Raw genomic sequence first — 17,200 nt, forward strand, 5'->3', positions numbered from 1 at the left:
GAACAGGTCGTTGATATTTTCACAAAACCTCTTCCTAAGGAGAGTTTTGAACGGCTCCGAGATAGACTTGGAGTTGTCACTCCAGTTGCACAGCAGGAGGCATGTATACAGGGGGAGCTTCTGGATAGGGGGAGTTTCCATGACCCTTTGTACTTGTTGTCAAAGGGGGAGAAGTTGGTGTGTGTGTAAAGAGTTGCCAACAATTCCAAAGGGGGAGATTGTTGGTCAACTGGGTCAACTAAGGTTTGCTGGAGTGGTGTTGTCATTGTTAGCAACCTTATTATCCATATTGGTGATGCGGCAGTGGTATTTGATGAACTGGAAGAGCTGAAATGGTAAAATAGTCACCTACACGGCTATAAGGGTATTTTGGTCATTTGGCAGGATTACAAGGGTACCCGCACTTGAAGAACACCATTTAACAGCTTATTAAGTCCTTATATAGTGTTTGGCAAAGGGGCGAAGCAGCAGGTAAAGGTTTCATATTGTTAAAGTTGTGATTTCATAGGTTCATGCAATAGCAATGACTTTAAGGTCATTTTTGGAAGATTTAATGGCATTTCTGGGTGAAATGGTACTCATGAAAAATGAAGTTCGTCGAGTCACGGTTCCAACGCAACTAGTCTCGCATCATTTCAGTGTCGGATGAGAAAGTTACAGATTTCTCCGTGTCGATGCGCAAAAATGGAGCAAATCTGGCATAGGCAAAAAGTTTTATACTTAGCCAATTTTTTGGTCGTTTTTTTTGAAGTGCTACTTTCAACAAAGGTGTCCCATTGTTTTATAAAGTTATAGAATCATGGTGGCCGTTGGATGTTGTTCATCACGAGCTCTCTGATTGGCTTGCCCTTGATGGTGCACGGTGCTATGCGATACACCATAACATTGTTCCTTAAGAGAGTAGTACGGTTGTTGAAGTTTGAATTTTGTTTTGGGCAAGTGGTGTACAGCTATCACAATTTTTGGAAAGTAATTTCTCGGCAAATCTTGAAACCCAAGTCGTGCCTTGCCGATTGTCACGAATATTTTTTGATATTACAAATTCGTCCTCCACTTGCCATTTTTGTATCTTTCAACTTTGGAAGGCAATATCTCTCTCATTCGGAGTCCAAATCAGTCGCCGTTTTTTTTTAAAGTGCATATTTTTTCAAGGAGAACACACTGGAAACGTGAAAAACAGCAGAAAATTACAGGAACGTCAAAAACGAAGAAAAACCTTGCGTGAACATCGAAGATGCTGCTTTGAACATTGGAGATCATGCACGACATCAGGCAGGCTTCTAGCAGTGGGTTAGTCACGGGATTACTCAGGGAGAGATAATCTTTTGTTTCACAAGTCCTATTTGATATTTAGGGTTTGATTCATGTTGAAAGAATCCTAATTTTTGTTCATGTTATTGGGAGGGACTTGTAATTGAATTTTTATATTCATATTGTAATTCCATTCAAGTTGGGCCTTGATTGGATTAGGGTTGTAGCCCTAGATTTCGTTGTTGCGGAGTCAGAAGCAGGTGTTGTAGCACCTGGGCTATTGTAGTAGTCGAATTCGAGTTGAGTATTTGAGGAAATACGAAACCCTTACGGGTATTCCTCCGTGGATGTAGGCAGCTTGGCCGAACCACGTATATTTTGGTGTACTGTGTGCTTGTTATTTTGTTTTCGTATTCTTGGAGTATGTTTGTTGCAGAGTGGTGGTGCATTGTTTGGTAGACCTAGCCACACAGTGGTTGCGAGGTGGACGTGCATGTGTGATTGGTAATTACGGGACTGCCCCGGCCAATCTTTGTGTGTGATTGTTATTGCTACGGGATTCAGTTTGGAAGAATTTTTTAAGGCACTGATTCACCCCCCCTCTCAGTGCACCTGGGATTATCATATTAGTATAGGGGGGAAGGATGTAATTTTCCTTTCTTAGTTAAGTGAGCAATATATGAAAGAGTTGTGAAGCTATTCACAACACACATAACCACCGAACTCTCTTCTTCTCTATTTCCTTGTCTCCTTCTCTCTTCTTCTCCCATCTCCTTCCCTCTTCCCTTGCTTACATTCACAACCTAAATTCCAATTGCCTCATCCTCGGGATTGGACAGCTGGAGGTCCCTATAGTTATCATGCTCCTCCCAAAGACCAACAACTGTGTTATAGTACTCAGAGACAGGCATGTCCCCCTGCTTCAATGTGATAATATTTTGGAGGAGTTGATAAACCTTAGCCAAGTCACCCACTCAGTCAAAAGTTTTAGCAACACTATTCCAAATATCCTTGGTTGTCTCCTTCCCATAAACCTCCGACCAATCTCAGGTTACATAAAATAATCAACCCAGTCATAATAGTGGAGTTCTTCGTATCCCATTTCTGATGTCGGGTCACTTGAATGGGGGGCCTTGATGTTACCAGTGATGTAGCCTAACTTCCCATGACTTTGCAAGGATAGCTTCACGGAGTGAGCCCAATCTAGATAGTAGTTGGTGTTGTCCAACATAACAATGGATATCGAGGTGTTTAGATTTTCAAGAGCAATCAGACTGGGGTTAGAACTACTCGAAACACCAGCCAAGACTTCAATTGGTCCCTGACCTCCGACATTGTGTGAGAGCACACTCGGGAAGCTGGTTTCATGTCCAACCCAGATGGGGAGTACACACTCTACCCAGATACTCCTTCCCAATACTCACACAACAATTCCAGCAAGCAAACAGTTCACAGAACTTGAAGAAACTTCAATCAAATGTACATTTCAGGGTGTGGGTTCATTCCATCACAATTCACAAGCCCCAAATCGTAACAACTCATTAACAAATAGTACGGCATTGCCTTGAGCTCAACATTCAAGATGAAAGAACCGCCAAAGAAACAGAATCTGGCAGTACTGTAGGGTTACAGAAAAATGAGTTGCAAATCAAGGACTCACCTCCTTTGCAACCAAGTTATTGGGGTCTTGAAAGAAGACCCTTGGGCTACTCCAATGGGCCTAGTCCCAACTTCAACTGATCTTGATGAGAGAGAAAAAGTGTTGGAGCTACAGGGCAGGTGGTACCCCTGTTTGTGTTTTTTTTTCCCTTCTTGCTCATAAATCTGCCTTCACAGCTTTAAAAACTCCATCAATATGTCTTCTAGTTGATGGGTGAACACCTTGAACAACTCTTCTTATATAGTGCAGCCTCTGTTGGATCCCTCTACTCTTCTAGGTTCCCAAACAGAGGCACAATGGAGAGGGAAGTTGTTGGTCGACTCCCACACCTTCGCTCTGATACCAAGTTCAAAGTGATAAAAGTGAACAAAAGGAAGTAAGCTGAGAAAAGAGAAGAGAGAGGAGAGTATGAGGAAGAAGAAGAAGAAGAGAAGGATACGAATGCTTGGGGACATAATTGATTTCTCTCACCTATATTTACTAACTTGTGAATCATATGTAAGATTACATCAATACACTTATATCAATACCCTCATACTAACATAAGGATGCCCAAGGAGGTCAAATACAAGATACAAGCTTATCTAATAAAGGTCCCATAATGCCCTTAATCTATGACCTCTAACGCATTAGCAGTGGCCCCTGCCACACTTCAATCCAACAGCATTTAGGAAGCAATCACATGTGGCACACTCCTGTTGATCATCCCTCATTCCAATAACTAACTAGAAAAATGAATAGACAAGAATAACGCAAGCAATACCAATAATTAAGGAAAATAAAGATCTTCTTAAGGACAAAAATAGGAATTGAACCAAGGTGCAACACTTACTTCAACATCTGACCGTGCTAGTGCAATAAGAGGCAAAACACCTCCTTCCCGTCCAATAGCAATGCTAAAAAAAAGATAAATAAATAAATAACAGTAGTAAAAAAATATAAAAGGTAAATTCCTACAGAGATTGCTGGGAACATTTTACAGCGAAGAATATCATAATACAAGGACAATGCCAATAACATCATAGAAAGGGAGAGAGGACAAGAAATTGAGCTGAATACATCTTTCTCAATTTGCAGTATAAAAGATTCAGGAATTAGTTATTTCAGTAAATTTTTTCATTTTTACCCTTGGGGTGAGAGAGTCAATCTTGCTTCATAAGCTTGCTTATTTATTGCAGTAATTGGCACTGCAAAGATAATGAAATTTATGAAATATCACTCGCATAAAGAACAATTTAATTTTGAATGGAATTAAAGAAATCATATCCCTTTTCTCCTTTTTTTCAGTAAATCATTTCAACAAATCAAAATTTTTTTTCCCGGTAAATAATTTCAATAGATCATACTTCAACATTTTTTTATTGTTAATTCGGGCGGTTAATCTCACAGAACCTGATGCAGGAGCGCTTCCATGGGTCGGCTCAAACCTGTTTGGGAACCCAGACCGAGAACCGGGTCCAAATCTGGGTTTTTAATCTAGAAGGATAATTAGATATTTATTTTCTTTACGAAATATGTAATCTTTTAATTTTAGAAGTTTAGCTACGTAAGATATTTGGTTTCCAAATTGTTCTTAGTTTCCTTGTTAAAGTTTGTTTCCTAGTTAAATAGGTTTCCTTTGCTAGTTGGGTTTTCTTCTTTTAAATAGTTTGTATTAGAATGAATTAAGATTGATTTTGTATGGTGCGTGCTTGTGGATTGGAGAATGAATTAAGATTGCTTTTGTATGGTGTGTGCCTGTGTGGCCTCTTTCTTACCTGCAATCCCTCTCTCTCTTCTTCTTTCTTTCCCTTCCTTCCCCTGCTACTTCTTCTGTTCTCCTCCTTTCTTTCTTATTATTTTTTCCTTGCTGACCTACTCTTTGGATGGTTGACTGGACAGAGGGAAAGGAGTTGAATCTCCCTCATTCCTGGACCTTTCATCCTAAGAGTTGGTAGTGTGTTCATAAACAAATAGGTGATTCTGGTAGTGTAGTTTGGGGTCGAAACACAGGTGCTGTGAGAAGAACCAGATCTTCAAACGCAGCTGATTCTTGTTGTTCCAAGTTCCGCCAGGTCTGGTTTCCAGAAATTTATTCTGCAGATATTGTCTTCTCTGTTGATTTCTGTTGAATGGAATCAAGAGATCTTAGGGTTAGCTAAAAAAAAGGGCGTACCCATTGCACGAGGCTCCCACCACTATGGGATCTTAGGGTTAGCTACCTACCCTTATAATGTCTCCATTCATTTGTAGTATGTGAGGCGCATTGTCTATCGCAATATAACCCTTTCTGCCACTGGTTCAGAATCAGGAGGATGAAGACAAACTCACGTTGTCTTACCCTCTTTGATATAATTACTCCCCTTTTCTTATTTTCCGTAAACTGCCTCTCCCAAATTCTTTAATTCTCCTTTAAACTGTCCTTAGATATTTAATCCGGCATGTTCTAGTTAAGAGAGGAGTGTCGTGTAAATATGTGGACGTAATTAAAGATAGGTATGAGGACGTGGTGACTGGTGTGAGATCTGTGGATTATCATGGACGACCTAACCAAGACCAATTAAGACAAGGTCCCATGGTGTATGCTCTTCACCGATGATATTGTTTTGGTGGATGAGACAAAAACAGGGATCAACGCTAAGTTAGAGCTATGGAGATCAACATTGGAAACAAGCGGCTTTAAGATTAGTAGAACGAAGAGGGAGTATATGATGTATAATTTTAGTCATAATATGATGGATACTGAAATAGTGCGAATTGGGGAAAGGGATATACCGCGAAGTGACCATTTTTAGATATCTGAGGTCAATCATAAATAAAGAAGGCGACATAGAGGATGATATTTCATAGAGAATTAAAGTGGGTTGGATGAAGTGGAGAGGCACATCCGGAGTGCTGACCGACATATTCCTTTAAAGCTTAAAGCAAAGTTCTACCGGACTGTTGTAAGACCAGCTGTGATGTATGGGGCAAGATGTTGGGCAGTTAAGAAGTGTCATGTTGAGAAGCTGTGTGTGGCTGAGATGAGGATGTTAAGATGGATGTGCAGAAAAAACTAGGAAGGATAAAGTAAGAAATGAGTGTATTAGAACTGACCTAGGAGTTGACCCGATCAATGATAAGCTCTGAGAGAGTCGTTTGAGGTGGTATGGTCATGTTCAAAGGAGGTCTAGGGAGGTCTAGGGACACCCCAGTAAAGAGGAGTGATATGATCCTGATTGAAAGAACTAAAAGAGCTAGGGGCAGGCCTAAAATGACCATAGGAGAAGTTGTGAGGACCGAGGAAGGACATGTATAATCTAGGTCTTGTACCTAGTATGACCTCGGATAGAGCCTATTGGAGGGCTAGGATCCATGTACCAAACTCCATTTAGCTGAGATTCTCCTGACTTGCTGGGTTGTGCCTCTTTCCTCTTACTTTCATCCTTCATTTTTCTTTTTCTTTTTTCCTTTTCTTTTTATTTCCCATCTTTCCTTTGTAATTTTCCATTTTTGTATTTCTCATCTCCCCCCCCCCCCTTTATGTTTAGACCTCAGTTTTCCCTACGCAGTTTTGATTGGATCCATGTAGCCGACCCCATTAAGTATTGAGTTGAATGTTGAGTAGTGAAGCAACATTTAAACAAACTTAGTATAGCTGAAATAAGGATGTTGACATGGATGAGTGGTAAAACTAGGAAAGATAAAATAAGGTGAACAAATTAGAACTAATTTAGGAATCATTCCGATAAAAGATGAGTGGTGAGAAAGTCATTTGAGGTTGACATGGACATGTGCAACGGAGGCCTTTGAATACTCCAATACGGAGAGGTGATTAGATTTAGATTGAAGAAGCTAAAAGAGCCAGGGGCAGACCTAAAATGACTCTAGGAGAAGTGGTGATGAAAGACATGCATAGCTTAGGACTAGTAACAATTATGGCTTTCAATAGAGCTGATTGGGGAAAAAGTAAAAGAATTCATGTAAACGACCCCATTTAGTTGGCATAATGCTGAGTTTAGTTGAGTAGTTGGAAAACCTAACACAGGAATTCCTTCTTTCTTATTGCCTTGCTAATTCCTTGAGTTCTACTAATAAAGATCAAGGGCACTTGTTAAATTAATTCTCAGCCAATAGTTGCATCAACTCCAACGAGCGCACAGGAAAAAGCAAACATCCATTAGGAGCAACTATGGATTAAAATTAAAAAATCTATTCTAAAAGAATAGAGCATAGTACAACCAAAAGAAATGCTTCCAGGCACATCCAGAATTTATTTTAAGAATCAAACTTATAAAGCTAAGCACTATATGATACCACCAGGAAGAAAAATGAAAATTTTGAAACATACCTATTAGCTTCTGATACTGACAATCCCCACAAAGCTCCTGCAGCCCTTTCCTGAAGACCTTGGGGAGCAATACCATTCGTGCAATTCTGTGCAAGAGCAACCTATAGACCCAAAATTTGTTCACATTTATTTTAAGTTCAATAGGAACCTAAGCTAAAAGAGGAGCAGAAATGGTGCATCTAATAAACAAGGGGTGCAGTGATCTGGCCATGGAGGAGTGCATCATACTCCATTGATCGCACTGAGCACCAGCCACCAGCAAGCGTTTATACCAAGGTTCGCCAAAACTACCGAAACGAAATGACTATTGAAATTTATAAGCGAGAAAATTAACTAGGTGAAACCGAAAAATTTTGGTTTCTGTAGAGGACGAAATCTGAAATTTCAAACCTTGGTTTATATTCCTCATTCTTTTCTTTTCTCTTTTACTTTTTGGGAAAGGGGGTAAAGCAATTGATTTATGTTTCTCATTGCATGTACATCCAAATACAGAAAGAGAGATCAGGGGGGTAAAAGAATCTGAATACAAATTCTACAAATGAAAAAGGACACGAAATATATTTAGTATAAATGTGTAAGTAAATCAGCAGCATTAAACAAAAGTGGTACAATAATATGTTCCAGATCAAGCAAAGATATAAACATACCAAAGCCTCAACACCACCAGCTGCAGCAATTGCTTCTCGATTTCTGTCATCAAATGACAAATTCCATAAAGCACCGGCAGCTTCTTGCCTGTTTTATGAGTAAATATGAAGGTGGTGTCATGGCACCAAAACAGATGTTAAGCAAACAAAGCCCCCCTCTCTCTCTCTCTCTCTCTACCCCTTCTACCTCTACATTTTCTCCCTTGTACAAAGAATTAAAGTACATAAAGTTTAGTGTAAGAAACCACCAATATATCAATTAACCATACAAAGTACAGCTAACAGGGTAGTTTGTCCATTTTACGTTATCAAATTGGATAAATAAGGAAGTACTACATTAAATTTACACATTCATTTGAGATAACCGAATAAATGTCAATATACAAATCCAAAACAAAAGGATACTTTGATGAAGAGCAAGTAACTCAGATTGTCTTCTTTTTTAAAAAGCAAAAAAAAGGCGTACCCAGTGCACGAGGCGCTCCCGCCACTGCGGGATGTGGGGAGGGTCATAATGTAGGCAGACTTACCCCTGCTTTCGCAGGGAGGCTGTTCCCAGACTCGAACCCATGGCCACTTGGTCACAACGGAACAACCTTACCGTCACACCATGGCCTGTGCAAATAACTCAGATTGGCATTTGTTTACATCAAATTGCCTATAGAGAGGGAAACTGTATGAGTGGTTAAAACGTCAACCAGAGTACCGCCAGACCGACATACACTCTTTTCTTTTTGTTAAGTCATGGCTGACATATACTGATCAAAGGGGAGAGAGAGGACACCAATAGGATCAGTTTGTACTTGATGGGGGGATAATAAAAGGTATCTAAAGGTATTTAATGTCAGAAATCAGCTGAGACAAGCACATTATATGATTCAGTGGAAAGATTAAAACAGAGAAAATAAAGGGGCAAACCTAGGGGAAGCAACCCAATAAGAAAGTCAACTGAGATAGCTTGATCAGGCCCAACTAAAACCACTGACAGAACCATTTGATTACTAGACCTCCAATGCATGCTGAAAGGAGTAAATGTTAAGTTGCCTGGACAGGTGGATACGAAAAGGAAAGAAATAGAGTAAATCATTTTGTACTCAACAAAACCTGTTTCAAAGTTTCCAGGACACAAAGCTAAAAGAATGAAGAGAATACTAAAAATTACACACACACACAGAATCAGAGAATAATATGAGATACAGACATTAATGGAATATTTTTCCCCAGAGAGAATTTATGCAGTCATAATTACCCAAAGAAGAAAGAAAACCATGCAGCTATATACACAAATGGTCAGAATAAAGTTCTGCCAATGAAAACAATAATGAAAATAAATTATAAACATATTTGAAAAAGCACGCATTGACTCATGCTTAGGAAAGGAAAGAAAGCAAATTACCTGACACCTTCATTTTGGGAGTACGTCAGTTGCACAAGTGCTTCAATTGCACCTGTTTCTTGTCCAACTACAGCATTGTTACTGTTACTATCTCCATGAGCAGCCAAATTAGCTAAAGCACGAGCGGCCTAGAAAGAATTCAGTACCAACAGCATCTTTTTATCATAACAAGGAAGATATTGAAGGAAATAAAAGAAGGGGGTTGCTCTGTGTCACCAACAAACTGCCACAATAACGACTTGGCCCTTCTTCATAAGTGTAAGGAGAGACAGTAATGGTATTATGAACCATAATTGAAGATTCCCTTGCCATACAATACGGTCAAATTAAATAAAAGCCCCTTTGTCTTTTGGTCCACATCAGATCGTGAGGAGCACAAAAAGGTGGTGACAAATTCTCTGTAACCATGTCTGGTTACATGAAGAATAAGCAATAAAAGAAACTTCTAGATGCCTAACTTGGAGGTTGCTGGGACCAGGCCTACCAAAAGGAGAAAAAAGAAACATAACATAAATATATTTCCTAAGAATCTTGTTCCAATAGGTTATCATGGGACTGAATATAGATGCTGCACCTTAACCCGCGTAACATGCCCAACCTACGAGCTCTCCATCAACTCCATTATAAAGGAACGAAACCATGAACAACCATTTATATATATGGGAATAACAACCCTAACCGATCGCGTGGTTCTTGCGCCCAGACACAGGACCGCACGAAATTACCGCTCAGCCCCCAGTGAACTAAAAAATCCCATTTAGTCAAATGCTCCTACATGCACTCTTATTGCCCCCCGCACTGGTGCAGGCACTACACGACCAGACAGCAATCTCTTGCCCTATATATATAATTCTAAGAAAGGTATACTTTTTTTTTTTGGATGATAGAAAGGTATACTTTTATCAGGGGAAATCCTAAAAAAAAAAAAAAAAATGGGACACCAGATCAGTTGAGTTCAGAAAATAACAAGGGTCCTCAAACTAAGGAGAATATACATACACGATTTTATGTTGGAATAGTACTGTCCTTCCACAGATCCCACCCCATGCACCATAAGTTACCAAAATTGATGATCTCTCAAGCCAAGGAAATTAAAAGCAAGCAGACTTGAGAGTAGCTGAAGAATGAAATATGTGATTGAGGTGGAAGGACACTAATTTCTCAAACAAAAGAATGGAGCTACCTGCTCTTGCACTCCCTCGAACTTGCTAGACCGAGCAAGCATCACCAAAGCATGGACACCACCTGCCCGAGCAACTTCCATGCTACATTTGTCATCAGCTGCCAAATTTGCAAGTGCTCCAGCAGCACGTTCCTTACATTAAGCAAACAAACCAAATCAACTTAATCTCCACATACAGCAGCACCATACAACTTCAGAACATAAATGATACACAATAAGCAAGCACATACAAGAACTCCATCGCCACCAGAGGTAGGCCACTTGAAAATAAGATCCACTAGAGCTTTTACACCACCTGCCTCAGCAATGGCACCCTGGGAAGAGGAAAAAGAAGTGACATGTATTAAAAATAAAAAACTTGAAAAAAAAGATCATCAAGGAACGGCGGCAAAAGCAACCTTGTGCTCCTCTCCCACAGAAAGATTCCATAGTCCGCCAGCAGCCTCTTCAGCAACCAACCTATTCATGGATCTTGCTAAATCAGCAAGGATATTGATTCCTCCTTCTTCTGCCACAGCTTTAGCAACTCTCGCATTAACAGACAAGTTTTCTATAGCCTGCATAACTCAAGAGTTTAAAGAGTCAGCCCAATTTCCACAATTACAAGCAAGAAGCAAGCACAGAACTCTTGAAACTCAGACCAACACTCTTACCTTAGCTGCTTCTGACTGCAGACTCTCTCGACAAGATTTTGCAAGGTCTAGAAGCAAACGTACTCCACCATCCTGCATAACCACTTCAGCCCTTCCACAATGGACTGTAATATTATCATCATCAATGACAACGAACGTAGCAAGTCCTGTAGCCGCACTTTCTTGAACATCCTCCTGCAAGCTCTGAATTAAATTTAGAAACAGTGCAGCCCCTTGCCTGAGCCAGAAACTATCCAACCCTTGTGGATTGCACTCAGCAATACGCAGCAGAGAATGCGAGAGAATCCATTCAAGCCAAGACATAATCTCATTTAATTTTTTATCGACATTCTTCAAATTCCTCCAATCTGAGAACACCTTTCTATAATTGCTCGTAACATTGGGGAATAATGAAGCCAGTGCTTTGAAAATGTCATTGAAAACAGCAAGTAATAATTTACCATTGTAATTATATGACATATAGTTGCCTTCTTCTTCGAGATGGGAGCAGTGAAGGGCAGACAAGACCTTCAAGCTCTGTGATGACGACAGCAATCTCGAGACAGCACTGGAGCTGATATCAGTTCTACCAACATCTAACCCAATCAAGTAGGGCAGCTTACACCAAATTTGTGAAGCTGAACTCCATTCGATGTTTCTTGTCCCAGCAACTGAAAGAAAACGCACTGTGACTAAATTTCCCAATGCCAACTCATCAACATTCACACAGTCCATGAAACCAATCTCTACCAGCTGCCCACAATTCTTTGCCAGTGCATTAATAGCATCTCCATCAATGTCCCCAACGCCTGAAAGCCGCAATTTCTTCAACTTAGGGCAACAGAGAGAAACTACTTTTATAGCATCACTACTGATCCTTTCACAGGAATCAGGCCCAAGCTGAAGACTCTCAAGTGCCTCATGCCGAGCTGCCAACATTGAGAGAGTAGCATCAGTAATATCACGACAGAAATCACCATTGATTTCGCATAAACCCCGTGCCTGGAGATTCATTATAGCATTGGCTGCCTCGGCCCCTCGAAACCGGAGCTTCTGAAGCTTTGAACAACGGGAGGCAAGGGAAGATGCTATAGCAGCATCACACTTGTGCCCACGAAGATCCAAAAAATTCCATAAACAAGAAGAAGAACCCAAAGCCCGCCATGTTCTACAGGTTGAAGCCAAGCTTGCCCGGTCTCGGTAGTTAAGACAAAAAAACAGCTGAACAACGGTATCATCGGGCAAGCTCGTCCAATCAACCTCTCCATCCCTTTCCGAACTGGATATCCGATCACCAATTCCCACCGAGTAACCTTGCTCAATTGTCTTCTCCTTGCCCTTTGATTGTGTCCCTTTCCTCCTCACCCTTCGACTCATCTCTCAACCGAACAGCCCTTCAATTCCCACAGACTACTGACCAATTTAACTCACAAAATGAAAGCACTGCAACCCCATGAACCCTAACCCTCAAAACCAATCTTTGAATCGCCAAACAAACACAATTTTACGTATTATATAGAGACGTGGGCGTCTAAGGTATAGAAAACCAAGCATATATTTCCAACCCAGAAAAATCTTTTTTCTTAATTAATGTCATTATGAGGGGAATAAAATCAACAGCACAGACCAGCGACAGTTTCTTTAGTCCCATACCTCAAATCATAACCTTCTTTGGGGTTTCGGTAGCCAGTCTAAAACCCTAATCCTTCGAGCTTTCGTAATTAAACTATTTGCCCTTTCTACGGCGGTTACCTCGAAATGAAATTGAGAGAGTAGTTGGGAGGAGGGTTGGGTTATGGGGGAGAGGGGAGGTGAACCCGTGCAGGAATCAGAGAGTAGAGGTACAAGTGGCAATGCAAAGAAGCAAATGCCAAACTCTCGAAGCTTTCTTCCCCCTCTCCCCTTTATTGTATTGCTGTAATTGGATAGTAGAATCACAGGAAAGCAGAGAATTATGCTTTTGGAAGTGCGAGGACTGCAGAGGCCAGGAGGGGCAGTAACGGGTGAAGAAGGAGCCTATGAGTTCATATACTTGGTAGTGTCAAATGCCAGTACATCAAATGCAAATGTTAATATGGCGGTTTTAAGGGAACTACCATGTTATGACAGCATGGGATTTTGAATTCACCACAAAAATGCTTGGGATTTTGAAATTTCTGTGCTCTCTATCTTCTTCTTTATTTTTTTCTTTTTTTTTTACTTTTTTTGAAGGAAAGGAATTTTTTAACAAGGAAATTTACAAACTAAAATAATGTTGACCTAATGCGTCTCCTTGAAGGCAGGGTGTCTATACAAACATAAATTTCCTGAGAAGTATGGATGAATCCAGCTAAGAAATCCACACAAAAATTTGTCCCGCGCACGCGCACGTAAAATTGAAACTTCTTTTGTGGTTGTTTTTGTTGACCACAGAGTCTTTCTTGGGGTCGTGATCAAACTCTTCCTGATTAGATTCTTTCAAAGTTCTACTTTGATCAAAGTTTGTTATGAGGAGAGGTTTTGTGCATGGCCATGCAATGTGGAGGGTTATGTACCAAAGCGTTGAATGGGCATGATCGTGTATGGTACATGGCCCTTCACCTCCATTCAACAGTTTGGTGCACGATCGTGCACAAAAATCTTGTCTATTTTTTTTTTTATGATAAATCTTTTGTCTATTATTATTACTATTAAAAAAATAAAATTAAACATTTAAAATTTTCTTTATGTATGTTTTTTTATGATAAAATAAAATTTTTAATATTAAAATAAAAATAAAATATTGTTTATAGAGCCATCAACAGGAAACCTCCTTTTGAAGCTTGCTTGTTTTCATGGCAAGCTTGTTAAACAAAGAAACAATTTTAGGGAGAAGGGTGTGCACACATTCCGTAGTTCACATTATTTTAAAATCATAACTAAGGGTGTAAATCAGTTCAAAATCGGGTATTCGGTTCGGTTCCGGTTTGGTTCCAAGAAGTGGCAGTTGGATCCTGATCTGGACCAAGTCTCGGATTGGTTCTAGAATTGGATACTCTAACCAAACCTAGTCGGTTCGGTTCGGATCTGGTTATAATTTGGTTTTTGTATTTGGTTCTTATTTGGTTACTTTATTCGGTCCTTATCTGGATACAATTGAGAATCATGAATCATTATTTTCTACAAAACAACAATATCAACAGTACATCATTCGAGGACTAAGCACAAATGCACAATGGCTGCTATGGCTCCTGTAGACTAGAAACCACCCTACACGTAAGTGGATAAATGAATATTCATGATGGAATATCATCTCCAAAGCACAGTCTTGGTTGAACAACTCTGTTTTTGCCAAATCATCTACCACCTCATTTGTAGTTCTCGGTTTTCATTGAAATTGAAATTTTAGTTTCAAACTAGCAGACAAGAAGTTCGTAAAATCGTATTCATAGGGTAAACTTAAGGCAGTAGAAAACTAAAAGATAAAAGCTATTAGGGTTACAAATAGTGAGAAGAGAGAAATAAGGATTTTGATTTCATCCAATTCTGCCTTCTTACATATGAAGTGCTATATATAGACTTCGTCAAACCAAAATGTAAATTCAAATACAAACCAAACTTACATGAAATGTAAATTACAAACGAGCATTATTATTGTCGACACACTAAAATACAAACTGGCCGAAAGTAATACAAGTTGGCCGACACAAGCATAAAGTAAAAGGGTCACATCAGTCGAAAGCAAACGGGAATTGCGGAGAGCATCTTTAATCCGTGTCGTATCCGGAAGAGTCAGGAGTCAAAAGTAGATAATTATCTACCTCGTGCTCATCGTGGGCCTGCATGATGCGTCAGATGACAGGATGGTGGAGCCGGGAATGATTGACATCCCATACGGTGTATGTGGTGTTGATGAGAATTTCTGGTATAGTGGCGGGCTCCACATCATTTTCTTGGCACATAATGCGCATGAATGCTAACCAGATGCTGCGTGACTCATCATTATCATCTCGATGTTCCCATATGTCAACAGTTCCAGTGCTTTGGATAGAGTAGGTAGGGTCATAAATGACCAAGTGATGGGGTAATGGAGGTGTACCCTAGGTCGGGTGGATATGAGCAACAGGACGGTGGAAGATAATGGTGACATAGTACTGTTCTGTCGAAAGATTTGACAGAGTACTAATCCATTGGAAAATAGCTGCAAATAATTGGAGGAACCTGGCAAAATGGGAGGGAACATTTGGCCGGATAAACCTATGGGATTGGGATCTGGAAGGAAGTGGGTAGATGGCTGTGGTTTGCTTGAGGTAATGGAGAAGGGCATGGGTGGAAAAACACATTGCGATCTTATGGACAACAAGGAGATGCCAAAAGAAGACTACGTGTTCCTTGGCAAAGTTATAGTAGTATGTCATGGAGAAAAGGGTAATGAAAGGATAGTCTGGATGGCAAGCTTGCCAATCGTATAGAAGTCCATGTCGGGCTACCAAAACTTTGAGCATGTTTATGTAAGCCAGGGTACTGTAGGAAGTCAGGGTTCATCCTGAAATGTCACTGTAAATTTCAGGGGGAAGAGAAGGGAGCAGTGAAGTAAGATCATCTGGATCATCTGGGGGAGGTGGCTGGGATGGTCCGGGGTCTGTGGGAATTTGGGATGGTCCAGGGTCTGTGGGCCAGAGAGGCATGCAGAGGATGGGAATGGCTGATAGGATTGGTATTTTGGACCGAGATAAAAAGTCAGCTAACACATTATCTTTACCTTTAATGTGTTTGACTGTGAAAGACCATTGGGTGAACCATCAAGCCCATCGGAGGAGTTGTGGTTCAGGGAGAACCTTCTGTCTGAACTGTAACATCTTTGGAAAGGCAGACATATCCATCTCAACCTGGAAAGTATGGCCGATGAGGTAGAACTGGAATTTTTCAATTCCTCTTCTGACTGCCAAAATTTCTTTGAAGGTACAGTGATAGTGTTGTTCAGATGTCTTGAATTGTGCACTCCGATATCCATAGATTTTTCTTTGACCTTTGACTTCTTCTAGAAGAACAGCTGCCCATTGTTCATCACTGGCATCAGTCTGGAGGATGCGAGGACCATGAGTGGGGATATGAAGAGGAGGGAGGGTAGCAGCAATCATCTTGAGTGCTTGAAGTGCTTGAGTATGAGCTCTTGACCAAGGCGGAGGATTCTTTCTCAAGAGTTTATATAGTGGTCCTGGATGAGTTGTCTGATGAGGAATGAATTCTGCCATATAATTCACAATGCGGAGAAACTGTTGGAGCTAGGTGGTAGTGAGTGGGCCATCAGAAAATTGGAGAAGAGACTTACCAATGTGAGGTTGGAGCTGATATTGGCCATTATGAATTGTAACACCCAAAAAGTCTATTGTAGAGACTCCAATTTCCATTTTCTTAGAGAGCATGATACCATGTTGTATGGTAATATCAAGGAATCTGGACAATAGCTTTTGGTGATCTGCAACATCCTTTGAAAATAGTAGGATATCATCTATGTAGATGAGAGCCTGTCGATGAATAGGAGCATATATGTTCATCATTGCTTTCTAGAATAGTGAAGGGGCAACCTTGAGGCCAAAGGGCATAATAGTCCATTGGAAATGAGAGCTAGGAATGTAAAAACCTGTTTTGGACCTATCATCTGGGTGGATTCCAAGTTGCCAAAATCCAGCTTTAAGATCAAACTTACTGAAAATGGTTGCTTCTGAGAGTTGGAGCATGAGAGCTGGTCTGGTAGGCAAGGGGAATTTGTCATCCGCAAGAAAGACATTAAGGGGTTGGTAATTGATAACCAATCTGAGCTTGCCACGTGTCTGTTCTGCACGTTTATTGACGTAAAAAGCTTCACATGCCCATGCAGATGAATTAGGTTCAAGAAGACCTTGTTCCTGAAGGAGGGTAACTTCTTCTTGGGCCAGGGTTAAGTGATTAGTATTTATGCCAGAATGACTAGCTTTGGTGGGATTTGCATCTTCATTTTTCTTGAAGGGTAATCTGATGAAGTACTTTGAGTTTTTCCAAAGGGGGTGATTGCATTTTGTGAGAAAATCTATATGGGAATCTGCACAGCAATGAGAGATGAGCTTCTGCTTGATGTCATCAAGAGGGATGGTAAGGGAGAGAAGGCTAGGAGTAGTGTTCCA

At 40.4% G+C, this 17,200-nt stretch overlaps 1 protein-coding gene across 1 annotated transcript in view; it reads right to left on the reverse strand.

The window, feature by feature from the left end:
* Positions 1–12,725, reverse strand: part of LOC122667731 (protein ARABIDILLO 1-like) — a 34,382-nt gene extending 21,657 nt beyond the window's left edge. Inside the window, exons 1-8 of the mRNA XM_043864132.1 lie at positions 11,100–12,725; positions 10,845–11,003; positions 10,677–10,760; positions 10,447–10,578; positions 9,264–9,391; positions 7,868–7,955; positions 7,221–7,321; positions 3,744–3,807 (exon numbers count right to left, since the gene is read on the reverse strand). Of these exons, the coding sequence (XP_043720067.1) occupies positions 3,744–3,807; positions 7,221–7,321; positions 7,868–7,955; positions 9,264–9,391; positions 10,447–10,578; positions 10,677–10,760; positions 10,845–11,003; positions 11,100–12,455 (2,112 nt within the window). The 5' untranslated portion in view covers positions 12,456–12,725. The remainder of the gene's footprint in view (positions 1–3,743; positions 3,808–7,220; positions 7,322–7,867; positions 7,956–9,263; positions 9,392–10,446; positions 10,579–10,676; positions 10,761–10,844; positions 11,004–11,099) is intronic.
* Between the last annotated feature and the right edge of the window lie 4,475 nt (positions 12,726–17,200).

Source organism: Telopea speciosissima, chromosome 1, assembly GCF_018873765.1.
Source record: "Telopea speciosissima isolate NSW1024214 ecotype Mountain lineage chromosome 1, Tspe_v1, whole genome shotgun sequence".
Classification (NCBI taxonomy): domain Eukaryota; kingdom Viridiplantae; phylum Streptophyta; class Magnoliopsida; order Proteales; family Proteaceae; genus Telopea; species Telopea speciosissima.